The sequence below is a fragment of the Oryctolagus cuniculus genome, chromosome 12 (assembly GCF_964237555.1).
Source record: "Oryctolagus cuniculus chromosome 12, mOryCun1.1, whole genome shotgun sequence".
NCBI classification, from domain to species: domain Eukaryota; kingdom Metazoa; phylum Chordata; class Mammalia; order Lagomorpha; family Leporidae; genus Oryctolagus; species Oryctolagus cuniculus.
The window spans coordinates 80,051,361-80,069,402 of NC_091443.1; the positions used below are offsets into that span (position 1 = coordinate 80,051,361).

The following is an 18,042-nucleotide window of genomic DNA, read 5'->3' on the forward strand; positions in this document are numbered from 1 at the left end:
AGAGCTGGCCTGGAAGCAGGGCAACCAGGACAGAATCCGGCGCCCCAACCGGGGCTAGAACCCGGTGTGCCGGCGCCGCTAGGCGGAGGATTAGCCTAGTGAGCCGCGGCGCCAGCCAACCAGAATTTTTTTTAAAAGATTTATTTATTTATTTGAAAGTCAGTTACACAGAGAGGAGAGGCAGAGAGAGGTCTTCGATCTGTTGGTTCACTCCCCAAATGGCCACAATGGCCGGAGCTGTGCCAATCCAAAACCAGGAGCCAGGAGCTTCTTCCAGGTCTTCCATGTGGGAGCAGGGGCCCAAGCACTTGGGCCATCTTCTGCTTTCCCAGGGTTAGAAGTGGAGCAGCCAGGACTCAAACCAGTGCCAGTTTGGGATGCCGCCGTTGCAGGCAGCAGGCAGCAGCTTAACCTTCTACCATGCCGGCCTCTCCCAACCTTCTAAAAAAAAATTATTTTCACAATTTATTTATTTGAGAGGCAGAGTTACAGACAGGGAGAGACAGAGAGAGGTCCTCCATCCACTGATTGACTCTCCAGATGGCTGCAATGGCCAGAACTGGGCTGATCTGAAGCCAGTTTTTTCTGGGTCTCCCACATGAGTGCAGAGGCCCAAGACCATCCTTAGCTGCTTTTCCCAGGGCATCAGCAGGGAGCTAGATCGAAAGTGGAGCAACCAGGACTCAAACCATCACCCATATGGGATGGCAGAGCCTCTGGCTGCTGGCCCTGAGTTTATCTGCTTTTATTATTCCCTCATGTATTTTGTTCATTGATCATGAATTCTCTTATTTGACAAAGAATTACTTTCCATTTTATGTCTGAACTATAGAGATGTTTATTTTTCCTGTTTTCATATAACTTTAACTTTACAGAAATACTTTTTCCTGTTTTCATATAAAATAGTATTTGCTTTAGGCTCCTAAAAACAGAGGTTGCATTATCAAAATTACAAAATGACCACAGAAATTTCAGTTCATCAATAATTCTGTATCACTATATGAATTTTGTGGGAACAGGGGCAGGCATTGTGGCCTGTTGAGTAAAGCTGCTACCTGTGACACTGGCATCACATACAGGCGCCAGTTCCCTGCTAATGTCCTGTAGAACTAGCAGAAGATGGTCCAAGTGCCTGGGCCCCTGCACCCACATGGAGTCCTAAAGAAGCTTCTGGCTCCTAGCTTTGGCCTGCCTCAGCCCTGGCTGTTGTAGCCATTTGGGGAATGAACCAGCAGATGAATGATCTCTCCCTGTGTCTCTCCCTCCAGGTATCCCTCTCTCTTCCTTCATATCTCCCTTTCTCTCCCATCTCTGACTTTCTAATAAACAAAATAAACCTTTGTTTTAAAGGTTTTTTAATTTTGGGGGAACAAGCATTTAGCAGTTAAGATGCCTGCCTCTCAAATCAAAGCCTGGGTTTACTTCCTTGTCCCAACTCCTGACTCCAGCTTCCCAGATCTTGGGAAGCTATGGTTGTGATGGCTCAAGTAGTTGGGTTTCTGCACCCATGTGGAAGACCTGGGATTGAATTTCTAACTCCCAGATTCAGCCCTGGCCCAACTCCAGCCCTAAGCCCAAGCTGTTGAAGGCATTTACAGAGTGAACCAGAAGATAGGAATTCTCCCTGTGTCTGCCTTTCTCTTTGTGTCTCTGTGCTTCTCAAATAAATAAAAATGGAAATTGTAAAATGAGCTTTTTTTTAATCCAAATATTCTTCTTCATGTACACTCCCAAATATTTATTTATTTATTTGAAATGCATAGTAATCAGGGAGGTGCGGGGGACAGAGACAGTGATCTTACATCCTCTGGTTCACTCCCCAAATGGCTGCAGTAGCCCAGACTGGGCAGGCTGAAGCCAAGAACCTGGAACTCCATCTTGGTCTTCCATGTGGGTGGGTGACAGGGACCCAAGTAACTTGGGCCATCTTCAAATGTCTTCCCAGGTTCATTAGTAGGGAGCTGGGTTGGAAGCAAAACAGCTGAGACTTGAATCACCTCTCCAGTACAGGATGTGTTGTTGGTGGCAGCTTAACCTGCTGGACCACAATGCTGGCCCCAAGACTAGCTTCTTTAAAACATATATTTTCATCATTCCATTTATTTCTTGCAGAGAGTAGAATTATTCTGATAAACATAAAACTTCACAGAACATTCAGATAACATTTTTGTTATAATGGAATTTTTGCTGATGGGCATTAATATAGGTAAGCATACTTGTTGGATTTAAATGTGATATTGCTCTCTCCCTTAGCATGTAGAAAAGTATACTTTTTCTATAAAAGACCAGAAAGTAAATACTTTCATCTTTGAAGACTGCCTGGTCTGTGTCACAGCTGCTTAGCTTTGACATTGTAACATGAAAACAGCTATGGACAATATGAAAACAAATGGGTATGGCTGCATTGCAGTAAAATTATATTTACCAAAATGCACTTCTTTATTTATTTAAAAAAAAGAAGAGTAGGACAAGATTTAGCCATGAGCCATACTTTTCCAGCTCATGATTTAGAACATAAATTGGCATGGATAAAAGTGGTCAGTATGCTTTTTCATTTTCTTGGATTCTATAACTTTTTTCTTACTTTGTTTTAATTAATAATTTGGGGGTTTTGTTGAAGTCATTGGATTATTAGAATGGAGTCAGGATGTTCTGGGGTATAAGAATTGGAGTTGATGGCAAGGAGAAAGTGATAACAAAAGTTCAACCCCCAGCCTATAGAACAAACACATCAGTGATCAGCTACTTATAGTATAAAATCTGCTTAGACATACTTTAAAACTGTCATTTGAGAAAATAGCTCTGTTTTTGAGAACCTCTGTCTACGTTGTTTTTCATTCCAACAAGACTAAGCCAGTAAGATCATGTACAACTGGTATTATTGTGTTATAGTTTAAATAAATAGTATTTTTTGATTGTTCCAGAAATGGACTTTTATTTCTAGAGTTTATTTATTTATTTGAGAGGCAGAGTTTCAGACGGAGAGAGAGAGAGAGAGAGAAAGGTCTTCTGTCCGCTGGTTCACTCCCCAAATGGCCACAATGGCCAGAGCTGGGCCAGTCCTAAGCCGGGAGCCGGGAGCCTCTTCCAGATCTCCCACTTGGGCCATCTTACACTGCTTTCCCAAGCCATGACAGAGAGCCGGATCAGAAGAAGAGCCAGCCAGAGCTGGAAACTGGTGCCCACATGGGATGCCGGCACCGCAGGCAGAGGCTTAACCTGTTACACCACAACATTAGCCCCGGAAATGGACTTTTATATTTTACCTCAAGGTGATAAAACTATCACCTGCCAAAAAATATGTCCACAAGATACCAAAATACCAAAAAATCTTAATTTTGACTATTGTTTCCTTTAGCTGGACATTCTTGATGAGCATCAGTTAAATGAGGTTTCAGAGGCCGGCGCTATGGCACAGAGGGCTAACACCCTGGCCTGCAGTGCCGGCATCCCATATGGGCACCAGTTCTAGTCCCCGCTGCTCCACTTCTGATAAAGCTCTCTGCTATGGCCTGGGAAAACAGTGGAAGATGGACCAACTACCTGGCCCCCTGCACCCCCATGGGAGACCCAGAAGAAGCTCCTGGCTCCTGGCTTCGAATTGGCGCAGCTCCGGCTGTTGTGGCCAATTGGGGAGTGAACCATCGGATGGAGGACTTCTCTCTCTCTCTCTGCCTCTCCTCTCTCTGTGTAATTCTGACTTTCAAATTAAAAAAAATAAATTTTTTAAAAAATGAGGTTTCAATCATAAAAGGCTTTTAACATTTTTAACTACCTAATATACATAAAAATTAAATTTCCCTGAAAGATAATGATATATTGAAGAAAAGAAAGTAAGAAATGGGTAATTCATGTTCCTTTTTGTATAATTATTGTAGCCAGCCTTGCATCTTTTAGTAATTTTGAGTGGTGTTACCACTTTCCTGTACTTCATTTCCTACTCCATTTCAAGTTTTGTTGTATTTCTCTATATTTGCTTAAGCAAATATAAAACTTAGAACTTTTTGTCAAATACCATCAGTATGTGATACTAATGTATCATTTAAACTTTAAAGCAAAATCACTGCTTTTGAACTATTAAAATTTTGTCATTTGGCTTTAGTTTTGTTCCCACTCACCTAGGTAAGAGGGAAGTAAACTTTTGAAATAAACTGCTGACAGAGTGAAAAATATGGCAAACTGGCATATTTTAACTGGCAAACTGAAAATTGAATAATTAATTTCATTTGAGCATTAAAGATCTCAGCAGTATAAAGTTACTGTATTTGAGTGGCTAGGTTCAACAACTCCAATGATAGCACTTAAAACAAAAAGTCTTCGTTCATACAGTGATTTCAGCTTCAGACCAAAACTAAATGAAATCAGATAGAATTTTTTTTTGCACTATTGGAAACTTGATGCAGATCTTTAAAAATCCTTGTTTATTTTATACCAGCTTGTTATAAAATCCCATGATGTCTTTTGATTTCATTGTTATGCGTTCTAAGGAAATTTAATCAAGGCATTTTTCTTAATTTTTAAAAAATTTCTTGATTTTTTTATTGTTTAATCTGTTGTAGTTGTATAGCATTCTTGTTATGAGAGCATAGTAAGAAATATTAAATTGCAGAATTTAAAACTACTTTACATAATGATTTAAAATGTCTGTTTTCCAAATTCTGAAGCAGTTAGAGAAACTTTTTTTCTTAGTTTTAAGAGACTTAAGATTGTTGTTAACAGGAGTCACTATACTAACTTTCCATGCAGGACCTCTGTCCTCAAAGACTTGTATTATAATTATGTCTAAGTGCTCGCCAAAGATATATCATTCTTAGGTGCTTCTTTTAATTAAGTTTCTTAAAAAAAAAAAAGTGAAATTAATTTCAAGATGCAATGACTTTGAACAGCCCTTTCTCGCTGTGAGGAACCATTTGTTTATTTTTTGTTTTTTGTACCAATTGTTGAACTCTCTCTATATATATGGCTGGTCTTCTGTGTATAAAGTTAATCAAAAATGTATCTTAGTGGAGAATGGGACTGGGAATGGGAGAGGAAGGAGGAAGAGGAGAGGTGGAGTGTGGGTGGAAGGGCAGGTATGATGGGAAAAAATCACTATATTCCTAAAGTTGTACTTATGAAATGCATGAAGTTTGTATTCCTTAAATAAAAGGTTTCTTTGGGGTGGGGGGGAAGAAGATTGTTGTTAAAGACTTAACAGGCAAATAGGGTAACATTTTATTCAAAATTACCTCAGCATTTTTATCACTTATCAGAATAAATGTAGAGTCATTTAACTTTCCACTTGGGCAACACGTGATTTTTGTACTAGAGATGTATATACTGTAGAAGCTATGCATCTAGGTTTCAACTGAATAGAAGAACTTTCCTTTTATAACTACTCATTCATTACTTCTGACCATGTTTTCCTAAAAGTACCATTTTTTTAAAACTTTATTAAGATCATATAACAGTGCTTTTTAAGGGTTTTGGTAACATATTAAAGTGGCATTTTTTTAAAGTTTAAAAACCATAGAGGTTATACATTTTGGAAATATCATTTAAAAGGAAACAAAACAAGTACAATATTACCATTTTTCTAGCTTAAAACCCTACTTCAGATAAAACAAATGACTTCAGGCTAGACAGGACATAAAGATCATTTAATTAGTCTATAGATTAATAATGATTAATTTAAATCATTAGCATTCAGTGAATAGTGCAAATTAAACAAATTATTAGAATAGAATTCAGAATCAGAGGAATTCATACTGAGTACTTTTCAGTCTGTTCCTTAATTCACAAGACCTCTTATTCATCAACTAATTAGATTTAACATTTTTTTTCATTGTGAGTGCTAAAGCTATTGGCCAATTTCAATGAAAGCAAGTTTCTTGTTGGGTGCTCCCACAAAAGTAAAATAAAACCATACACAGATTGTGAAAATTCAGAATACAGGATGATGTCATTTAATGGGATGAGACTTTTATTATGAAATGAAACTCTCTATAATAATTGGAATATAGAGCATAGCAAGCTGGGTTTGCTTTTGCCTGCTACTCCCCCAATAGCAGCAGCCTGTCAGCTGTATGCTAACGAAGTGAACAATTAAACAGGGCCCTATCTGGCTGGCCTCACAGGCTCTGGGCTTAGACAAAGAACTGTTTATACACCTGTTGTGTGTGTAGACAGAGCCATTTCAATGTGGAACTGCAGATTAAAGGAAGGGACATGGGAGCCAGGGTGAGCAAGGGTTAAAGAGAATTATAAGAACTGTGGAAGTCAAATTCTCCAGAAAATATATGAGTGCAATTTGCAAGGGGAATCAAGTTACAAAGAAAAAATTCCTGCTAACTTCATTAATGTGAAAAACTCCAGACTTCAAGCTTTCTGCTAGTCTTAGACCATTTTTAAAGGGTTATAGTTTTGCTGTTTGTGCCAATTAAATTTTTTCCTTTGGAGGTCAATCATTTGTAGGTTGGTGTGAAAAAAAAAAATACTTACTTTGTAGTCTTCCATAAAAGCAAAAATATGTGCTGGTGTTTTCATCTCAAAATAAATGAAACATTTCTGAATCTCCTTAAAGGAAAGGCAAAATCTCTAAGATTTGTCCTTTAGATAATGATTCTTTGTGTGCCAAGCTTTTCATCAGAAAGGAGGTGATAGAACATTTTTTTGTTATAAGTTTCAGAAAAATCAAAGAATTGTTTATATTATTGAAATAAAAGGAAATCAGAATTCAGCAGATGCATCATCACTTAAATGAGTGAAAATTGATTTTTACTGTTTAGTCATATCTTCCAGAGCTATAAACTGTTTTTACATTTGTAATATATAATAAAGACATATATAAGCACATGTGACAAAATTTTTAATTTTAAAAGGCTTAAATTACTTTAATAGTTCAAAAAACTAGGTAAGAGCAGAATTAACACATAGTAGCAAAGATCATAAGAAGCTTAAACTCTACATTGTTATAAACAAACATTGAAATCTTAGCTTTTGCTTTGTCCTGTGATTTTTTTTTTTTTTTTTTTTTTTTAGCCAACTGTTCTGGTGCTATTTTCTATTTAGAACAGACCTAGGCTTTTAAGGTTTCAGAGAATTTGCAGCTATATATTATGATTATCCCATATTTATATTTATAAAATGGGATTTTGAACTGACCTTCCTCTTACATCATTAAGTAGTTCCTGGTTAGCAAGAAAACACCCTAAAGTGTTAAAAATGAAATGAAATGATGTCCTTGATGTGATTTCATGAAACTTTTTTTAATTCTCTCTTAAATACAATTTTCATAGTCCTCTTCTTCTTTAGGTTTTTTTTTATTATTATTATTCCATTTTTTTGAACAATTCTCTTGGATTTGTGTGTGGGAAAGAGAGCACACCAGATAGAGTGAGCCCCCATCTGCTGGTTCACTCTCTCTGTGATCCAGGGATGAAGCCAGGAGTGAGGAACTCAATTCACACGAGTAACAGAAACCCAGTAACTTGAGTTACCACTGCTGCCTCCCAAGATCAGCGTTAGCAAAGAGGGTTAAGAGTCAGGAGCCAGAGCCAGGCATGGAACCCAGGCATGGTGATATGTGTGAGCATCTTAACCACTGAGGTGAAACTTAGCCCCTTCACTAATTATTATTCAGATTTTCTTTAAATTTTGGGGGAAGAAAGCCCACACAGGGGTGGAAGTCTGCCATAGTTTGTGGTCCCTTCCCAGCTTTAAGAATTTGATTCTAATGCATGATGCACTTAGGTGGTGTTGAAAAGGTCTTCTTGATATCTAAGTAGCAGTGACATAAATAATTCTCAGCAATGGCTAATCCTCAGATAATTTTTAAAGTATCTTAAGTGGGTTTTTAAAAACATTAAAGAGAGGCCAGCACTGTGGTCAGCAGGTTATGCTGCTGTCTGCATTGCCAACAACCCATGTGAGCGCTGATTCAAGTACGAACTGCTCAACTTCTGATCGAGTTCCCTGCTGATGTGCCAGGGAAAGCAGCAGAGGATGGCCCAAGTGTTTGGGCCCCTGCACTCACTTGAGAGACCCAAAAGAAGCTCCTGGTTCCCGGCTTCGAATTGGCCTAGCTCTGGCCATTGCAGCTATTTGGGGAGTGACCAGCAGATGGAAGATCTCTTTCCCTCCCTCCCTCCCTCCCTCCCTCCCTCTATATAGATATAGAGATAGAGATAGAGATAGAGATAGAGATATCTCTATATCTATATATATAGAGAGAGATCTATCTCTATATATAGAGATTTGAATATATATTATATATATTTGAATATATATTTGAAAGGCAAAGTTATATATATAACTTTTATATGTGTATAAGTTATATATATGCTATATGTATAAAACTTTGCCTTTCAAATAAATAAATCTTTTTTAAGAAATGGATAAGGATAAAGGGGCCGGCGCCGCGGCTCACTAGGCTAATCCTCCGCCTAGCGGCGCCGGCACACCAGGTTCTAGTCCCGGTCGGGGTGCCAGATTCTGTCCCGGTTGTCCCTCTTCCAGGCCAGCTCTCTGCTGTGGCCAGGGAGTGCAGTGGAGGATGGCCCAGGTGCTTGGGCCCTGCACCCCATGGGAGACCAGGAAAAAGCACCTGGCTCCTGGCTCCTGCCATCGGGTCAGCGCGGTGCGCCGGCCGCAGCGCGCCAGCCGCGGCGGCCATTGGAGGGTGAACCAACGGCAAAGGAAGACCTTTCTCTCTGTCTCTCTCTCTCACTGTCCACTCTGCCTGTCAAAAAATTAAAAAAAAAAAAAAAAGATAAGGATAAAGGAAAAAAGACACATTTCTTAGAAATTGTGGTGGAGAAACTGATACATTCCAATCAGATCCACTGCCAAATAGCCTACATTGCCTAAAATTTAGCTTAGGTTCCTCTTGTTTAGCTTGTAGGAAACCAAAGTATAAAGTTGTATGGGCATATTTATAGCTATGAAGGCGAACTCCATACAAACTCATGGGAGATAAAAGCTACATTAATTACTCAAGAGGGACTTAATGCTTGACAGCTTACTCGGATTGAAGGATTTAAACAGTGGTTTTGGGGCCAGCGCTGTGGCGCAGTGGGTTAAAGCCCTGGCCTAAAGTGCTGGCATCCCTTATGGGCGTCGGTTCTAGTCCCTGCTGCTCCTCTTCTGATCCAGCTCTCTGCTATGGCCTGGGAGAGCAGTAAAAGATGGTCCAAGTTCTTGGGCCCCTGCAGCCATGTGGGAGATCTGGAAGAAGCTCCTGGCTCCTGGCTTCGGATCAGCACAGCTCTGGCCGTTTTGGCTATCTGGGGAGTGAACCAGAGGATGGAAGACCTCTCTCTCTGTCTCTACTTCTCTCTGTAACTCTGTCTTTCAAATAAATAAAAATAAATCTTTAAAAAAGAAAAACAGTGGTTTTCATGTATTACTCCAGGCAGTAAACCTATTTAATTAAAGGTTTAATCTTCTAGTTGATATGTCCGCTACTGTTCTAATAAAAAGCTTCATCTGTAACAAGTTTTTCTAAAACCACTGTAGTATCTCAGTGCCTGGTAATGTTTCATACTTTACCCTGCTACTTCAAGTTAACTGTAACTTATGTAAATTTTGTTAAAGCTGAGAATAAAATATGTGGCAGTTTTGTTGCCTAGCAATGCAAAATTTTTTTTAAAATTTATCTTAATTTTGTATAGCTTTTGCTTCTCTTTACAAATTTTGGTGGAGAGACTGGAATAATGAACAACATACTATATTATTTCAGAGGTGGGAGTATCAGAGTTAGATAAATACTGTTCTTGGAATATTGCAGTGTTTTGTTAAATACAAGTTTGTGAACACTTTAATGTATTTGGGTGGCATAGAATCAATAACAGACCCTAGAATAAATAGTGCTTTATGGCTTTTAGGCTGCTTTGTCTGCATTGCATCTTTCTGTCTTCTCACAACAACCCTCTGTAAGATTTAAAACCTGAAAGCTAACATTCCATTTTTTTAAAAAGTGACATTTTGGTTTGATTAAAAGATAATTTACTATCAAGTATTTTGACATTCCCTTCAAAACTCAGAAAAGTAGCATCTTAAAAAAGTTACTAAATTCAGAGGAGTGAGGATACTGTCTGCTCTACTATTCTTTTACTACAGTAAAAGAATTTGGGCAGTTAATGCCCTCAACTCTCATGATCTTTTTTGTGTCTGTTTTGCTTTAGGTTGGAACTCATCGAGAAGATTCTGTCAGTCTCAATGGCAATCATTCAGTCTTGTCTAGTACTGTTACTGCTTCAAGCACAGACCTGAACCACAAAACACAAGAAAATTATAGAGGTAACTATATATTGCAGGTTTTCATTAGTAATGCAGACAGAGATACCATCTGCAACATTGTCACCTTTCTCACAGCCATACTTGTGTCTGTGAATCAAAAGTCTTCTTAGGTGGGGGAATTCCAAATGGTAGTTTTACTGCATGACTGTGAATGGTGAACACTCAAGGCATCATTTGGTCCACTTGACTAGGTGAGGGAACTTTAAGAAGTTCATGGAAACATAATTTAAAAATGTTTATTTTGATGCACAAATTTTGAAATGCATAGTTGTTTTATAATAAATATTTTCCGTGAACACTATGAGGACCCCTCTTAAATGCTTACTGATGGATAGAACCTCTTAGAAACCATTGTTCAGTATTTAGTGGTTGGTATTTACTGCTGCAGCTTCTGTTATGTCTCTCTTCCTTAAATCATTTTCCCGGGGCCAACACTGTGGTGTAGTAGATAAAGCTGCCTCTTGCAACACCGGCATCCTATATGGGCACCAGTTCAAGTCCTAACTATTCCACTTCCAATCCAACTCCTGCTAACAGCCTGAGAAAAACAGTGGAAGATGGCCCAAGTGTTTTGAGTACCTGCCACCCTCATGGGAGACCCAGATGAAACTGCTGGCTCCTGTCTTCAGCCTGTCCCAGCCCTGACGGTTGTGGCCATCTGTGGGGTATACTAGCAGATGGAGGATCTCTATCTCTCGCTCTGTCTCTCCCCCTCTCTCTGTAACTCTGACTTTAAAATAAATAAATAAATCTTTAAAAAAGAATCACTTTCCCTCATAAGTGAGACTTAATGGTCCCTAGAGGCAGTGAGAAAGGTATTTCAGAGTGTAATTCTGAGTGGTAGTAGCTATTATTTTGGAGATCCTAATCCAATTAAGTATAAAATTTTTTATTAAAAGTAAATTGATCAGTGTTACTATAGAGCATATAAATAAGTAAAAATACATAGGCAATAGTTAAGATCACCAAAATAAAGTTCTAGCATTTATATTTAACCTTAATGCCTATTTTATTGTGCTTATCATGGAAAATGTCATTTATTTCTTTTACCTTAACCACATCTTAGAAGTTTCTGAAATGTGTCAAATTTTTCATACTCTGTTCATTTAATAAATACTGCTGAAAGTGAGCATTAGACTAATCATCAGGATATCAGGCTTATTATTTTAAATACAAATGCTATAAAAATCACACAAAAAAATTTTGGACATGTTCTTTCCAGCTTTAAATTGTATTCTTTAATACATTCTCCATCATAGCCCTGTAACAACTAAAGATATTTACCATTTAAAACACTTTTTACTGTCTGATCATTTATTTTATCTCTCTTTTGCCTTTTTGTTAGGTGGCTTGCAAAGTCAGTCTGGAACTGTTGTTCCCACAGAAATCAAGACTGAAAACAAAGAGAAGGATGAAAATCTTCATGAACCTCCTTCATCAGATGACATGAAATCAGATGATGAATCCTCACAAAAAGATATCAAGGTCTCATCTAGAGGCAGAACAAGGTATTTCCTAGTATACAGATACTAATTTCACTCATTTGACATGGGTGAAAATTGCATTTATTAACTAACTGCTGGCCATGTTCTAGATACTGTGTTAGGATTTTTAATGTATTTTTACCTCATTTAATCCTTACAGCATCCTGCTAGAGAGGCATATGAAGGTTTGACTCCAGAGTTATGTTTCCTATTGTACCACAGCATTTTCGGGTCTACATATAAAGCAACTTCCCTGAAGTTGCTTGCAGTTAGAGAATTAGAAGAATAAATACCTAAAACAAGTTAAGTAGTGTGGTATAGACTTTTAGATACATTCAGTCAATAAATGTTGGACTGTATTAATTAAGGGCTAAGTATATGGTCAGATTCCAATACAGTATTTAAATCAAGGGTCGGCAAAGTATGGCCTATGGGCCAATGAAGCTGCAAACTATTTTCATAAATAAAATAACTAAATAGGAATGCTACCACTCCCAATTCATAGCCATAGACATGTTGTCTATGTCTACTTCAAGTTACATTGGCAGATTTGAGTAGCTGCCAGAAAGACTGTTCTCCCAGAAGTCTGAAAAGATTTACCATCTAGGCCTTTACAGAAAAAGCTTGCTGACTCCAGTTTTAACCAGTAATTTGAGGAAAGCATGAAAAAAAGAAAGTACTCCACGGAGACTGTGTTGTCAGGGAAAGTTTTCTAGAAATTAGACTTGACTTGCTTTGAAGTATGGTTATAGACACAATGTACATTGTTTAAAATGGTTTCCAGGTTCATCCTTCAGATTTTTCTTCTATTTCTTCATTAAAATTAGATGATTTAATATACAAGTGTATTTCAAAATGTTCATAGAAAAAGGTAAGTTTATTTTGGTACAAAAAAATCCATGCATAGTTTTCTCATAATACCCTTTTTCCATAATTTTTGAAGTACTTTATTTATATTATATGATTCTTGATATACAAGAATATTTCAAAGTGGAATTAAAAGTGTGCATTTTCTGTGAACTTTTTAAAAACTTCATTTATCAATGATATACATATTTCACATACAGATATTTACATTTAAAACATTGTCTTTGTGGCCGGCGCCGCGGCTCACTAGGCTAATCCTCTGCCTTGCAGCGCCAGCACACCGGGTTCTAGTCCCGGTCGGGGCGCCGGATTCTGTCCCGGTTGGCCCTCTTCCAGGCCAGCCCTCTGCTGTGGCCAGGGAGTACAGTGGAGGATGGCCCAGGTGCTTGGGCCCTGCACCCCATGGGAGACCAGGAAAAGCACCTGGCTCCTGGCTCCTGCCATCGCATCAGCGCAGTGCGCCGGCCGCAGCGCGCCAGCCGCGGTGGCCATTGGAGGGTGAACCAACGGCAAAGGAAGACCTTTCTCTCTGTCTCTCTCTCTCACTGTCCACTCTGCCTGTCAAAAAAAAAACAAAAAAAACAAAAAACAAAAAAAAAACAAAACATTGTCTTTGTGTTGAATTATGCTGCAGAAGAAATTATAGTGAGATGCCAGATACAACTAAAAGAATCAGCATAATCTTTTCTGCCTGATTCACATTCTTAAAAGGTGTTCTCTGCCTTTGAGCATTCTAGTTTTTGTTTGTTTTTTAAAGATTCATTTGTTTATTCGAAAGGCAGAGTTACAGAGAGGCGGGGAGGGCAAGGAAGGGATCTTCTCTTTGCTGGTTCACTCCCCAAATGGCTTCAATGGCCAGAGCTGGTCCTGGCTGAACTCAGGAGCTTCTTCCAGTGTCCCACGTGGGTGCAAGGTCCCAAGGACTTGGGCCATCTTCTACTGCTTTCCCAGGCCATAGCAAAGAACTGGATGGGAAGTAGAGCAGCTGGGACTCGAACCAGCGCTCATGTGGGATGCTGGCACTGCAGCCCAGGGCTTTAACCCACTGCGCCACAGTGCCAGCCCCTAAAGAGGTTTTAAAACCCAATTATATTGGGGCCCCTACTCCACTTCTGATCCACCTTTCTGCTAATGCATCTGGATGGCAGTGAAAGATGGCTGAAGTATTTAGCCCCTGCCACCTATATAGGAGACTAGGATGGAGTTCCTGGCTCCTGACTTTGGCCTGGCCCAGCTCTGGCTATTGAGGACACAGCAGATAGAAGATCTCTTTCTCTCCCTGTGTCTGTCACTCTGCCTTTCATATAAATAAATCTTTTTTTTTTTTTTCCAAATAAAAAACTGAGTAAGGAACTCCAGAGAACAGTCCTTTGAAACATCTTAACTTTTTCATTGGTTTGTACTCAAACAGACCTTTTTTTCTTTTGTTTTGTTTTTTAAAAACCTTTTATTTAATGAGTACAAGTTGCATAAGTACAACTTCAGGAATATAGTGTTTCTTTCCCTCCATTCCCACCCTCCCACCTCCACTCCCATCCTACCTCCTCCTCCCTCTCCCATCCCATTCTTCATTAAGATTCTTTTTTAGTTAACTTTATATACAGAAGACCAACTCTATACTAAGTGGAGATTTCAGCAATTTGCACCCACGTACACAAAATAAAAAGAACTGTTTGAGAACAAGTTTTACAGTTAATTCTGATACTACAGCTCATTGAAGACAGAGGTCCTGCGTGGGCAGTAAGTGCACAGTGACTCCTGTTGTTAATTTAACAATGAACACTCTTATGTATGACATCAGTGATCACCCTAGGCTCTTGGCATGAGTTGCCAATGCTATGGAAGCCTTTTGAGTTCATGATCTCCATCAGTATTTAGACAGGGCTGTAAGCAAAGTGGAAGTTCTCTCCTCCCTTCAGAGAAAAGTTAAATTGTTCTTTGATGGACCCTTCTTTCCCCTGGGGTCTCACTCACAGAGATCCTTCATGTAGGATTTATTTTATTTTTTTTTTTTTTTACCACAGTGTCTTGGCTTTCCATGCCTGAAATGCTCTCATGAGCTTTTCAGCCAGACTAGAATGTCTTAAGGGCTGATTCTGAGGTCAGAGTGCTGTTTAAAGTGATTGTAATTCTATGAGTCTGCTGTGGACTGCTTCCCATTCAAACAGAATTATTAAGTTCCTGTTTTTTCCTCCTTGTGTATTTCCTCATCTTATAGGTTAAGGGTCAGTGAGCTCTCTCTATAAAGGATCAAATAATAAATATTTTAGACTTTGTGGGACATGCATTCTCTGTCACAGCTATTCAACTCTACTATTACAGGATGAAAGAAACCAGAGAAAAAAGGTTGTAGCTATTCCAGTAAAGCTTTAGTTGCAGAAACAGGTTAGTAGGTCTTAGGCCTTCATTTGCTAACCAATATTTCATCAGAAATTGAGACATGTATAATAGGATAATAATAATGGGTTAATATTATGACCTTTGAACAAAGTAAGGCTAACCTGGATTTGAATCATCTTCCATGAAATACTTGTCAGGTGACCTTGGGTAAGTTATTGAAGCTCTTTGGGTTCAGTTCCTTTTTTTCCTGAAAGGAATCTTTGTATTAGAGGATTCTTGTAGGAATAACCTAAAAATAATGCATGTAAACCTTTTTCACAGTGTCTGGCACACAGTAATCACTTAATAAAGACACTGTATTTTCTGGTTTAATGGTGATTTTAGGTATAATGTAGGTTTGCTTCCATGGAGCACTGACTTGGGTTCTTGCTATTAATACTACTACTCATCAGCAGGAAGATTCTAGGGAGGTCACTGATTTCTCTGGGTCTTGCAGTGGTTCTCAACCTGCTAAACAGATCTTTGGAATATTTTAGAAATACGGAGTCCTGATCCCTAATCCAAACTTAACTAAGTCATCATCTCTGGTAGTATTACCTGGGAAGCTATGCTTTTTTAAGTACTCTTGGATCCAGGATTCTGATGAGTGACCCCACTTGAACACCTTTGGGTTATATGATCTTTAAAGACACATTTAAGGTAAAAGAGCCAAAGTTGTAATTATGGAATGTATGAAATTTGTATTCCTTAAATAAAAGGTTTCAAGGCGCCAGGGCCGGGGGGAGAGGGGCGGCGGGGGATAATGTCCTTAGAGTTCTGTCACTCTCTCCATCTCCCAAAACTAAATAAATAAATAGTCAAAGAGCCAGTAACTGTTGTCAAGGTAATGCCTTTATGTAATTTTTAAAGATGTTTTTATTTATTTATTTGAGAGTTAGAGTCATAGAGAGGGAGAGACAGAAAGGTCTTCCATCCCCTGGTTCACTCCCCAATTGGCCACAATGGCCAGAGCTGGGCTGATCCAAAGCAAGGAGCCAGGAGCTTCTTCCAGGTCTCCCACATGGGTTCAGGGGCCCAAGCACCAGGGCCATCCTCTGCTGCTTTCCCAGGCCATAAGCAGGGAGCTGGATTGGAAGAGGAGCAGCTGGGACTCGAACCAGCACCCATACGGGATGCTGGTACCATAGCCCACTACATCACAGAGCTGGTCCCATTTATGTAATTTTTAATGATTAGTGACAATCTGTTACTTCTTTATTAGAATACTCAAAGTATTAGAAAAGAGGTAAAAACATCTTTGTGTACATTACTTCAAGAATTTGAGAAGCTCTGCTTAGTAATTTGTTTCTGAAATACAAACAGAGCTTTCTTAGTCTAGAGCTTCTAACTTGCATTTGTGTGTGTGTGAGGATAGGTAGTCTATTTTCATTGCAGAAACTTGAAAAATATAGAAGAGCACACACAAAAATTACAAGAAACTTCTTAACAATGTACAATTAATCACTGTTTATATTTTAAGGAATACTACTTTTTCCATAAATATTTTAAATTGGAATTGAACTAGATATAAATCTTATAATTTTATAACATCAGGTTTTTGTTTTTCATCCAGCAATGTTTTTTTTTTCTTTTTTTTTTTCTTTTTTTTTGGACAGGCAGAGTGGACAGTGAGAGAGAGAGAGACAGAGAGAAAGGTCTTCCTTTGCCGTTGGTTCACCCTCCAATGGCCGCTGTGGCCGGCGCGCTATGGTCGGCGCACCGCGCTGATCCGATGGCAGGAGCCAGGTACTTACCCTGGTCTCCCATGGGGTGCAGGGCCCAAGCACCTGGGCCATCCTCCACTGTACTCCCTGGCCACAGCAGAGAGCTGGCCTGGAAGAGGGGAAACAGGGACAGAATCCGGCGCCCCGACCAGGACTAGAACCTGGTGTGCCGGCGCCGCAAGGTGGAGGATTAGCCTATTGAGCTGCGGCGCCGGCCCAGCAATGTATTTTTAACATTTCCACCTATCTATTTTCTGAAACATAATTTTGTATATTTCTGTTTGGGTCCAGTTTTCTTCACATTCAAATGTACAGCAATAATGAAATTCACCAATTTTAACTTTAAAGATTTTTGTCCTTTGACAAATATGTACAAAAATATATATCAAAAACTTGTGTGTTTTGTCCTTCTGACAAAATGTAGATATAATGTGGAATATTTCTGTCACTGCAAAAAATTTCCTGTACCCATTTATAATCAGTCCATATTTTCCACCTTCTGACCCTTGACAACCATTGATTTGTTCATGTAAATGCAGTCACATAGTATATGATCTTCGTGGCTGGTTTCTTTTACTTAGCACATAATTCACAGCTTGATTTTTTGGAGACTGTTTTGTAGTCCATTGTCTAGACATAGTATGACTTATTTAACGCACCTTCTATTATTAGATTCTAGTATGTTGCTAATGTAAATAATTCTGTGAGGGGCTGGCATTGTGGCATAGTAGGTAAAGCCACTGACTGCCTGAGATGTTGGAATCCCATCTGGGCTCCGGTTTGTGTTCCAGCTGCTGTACTTCGAATCCAGCTCCCTGCTAATGCTCCTGGTAAAAGCAGCAGAAGATGGCCCAACTACTTGGGTCCCTACCACCTACATGGGAGACCTGGATGAAGCTCCTGGCTCCTGGCTCTCTCCTGGCCTAGTACTGGCCACTGCAGCCATGTGGGGAGTGAACCAGAGAATGGAAGATCTCTAACTCTGTTTCTTCTTCTCTGTAACTCTTTCAAAATAAATTAATTAATCTTTAAAAAATAATAATAATTCTGCGATCAACTTTGTTAATAAAAATGTTTATATACACCTCTATTTTATTTGAAAGAGTTACACAGAGAGAGAAGGAAAGGCAGAGAGAAAGAGAGGTTTTCCATTGCTGGTTCACTCCCCAGAAGGCCACAACAGCCAGAGCTGTGCCGATCCAAAGCCGGGAACCAGGATACTCCTCCAGGTCTCCCACACGGATGCAGGGGCCCAAGAACTTGGGCCATCCTCTACTGCTTTCCCAGGCCATAGCAGAGAGCTGGATCAG

At 39.2% G+C, this 18,042-nt stretch overlaps 1 protein-coding gene across 12 annotated transcripts in view; it reads left to right on the forward strand.

Moving 5' to 3' along the window:
• TCF12 (transcription factor 12) overlaps positions 1 to 18,042 on the forward strand; it is a 402,065-nt gene that overhangs the window by 364,922 nt on the left and 19,101 nt on the right. For all 12 annotated transcript variants that reach the window (XM_070054250.1, XM_070054251.1, XM_051821974.2 and 9 more), the window contains 2 exons: positions 10,164 to 10,278; positions 11,624 to 11,786. In XM_070054250.1, coding sequence (XP_069910351.1) covers positions 10,164 to 10,278; positions 11,624 to 11,786 — 278 coding nt within the window. The remainder of the gene's footprint in view (positions 1 to 10,163; positions 10,279 to 11,623; positions 11,787 to 18,042) is intronic.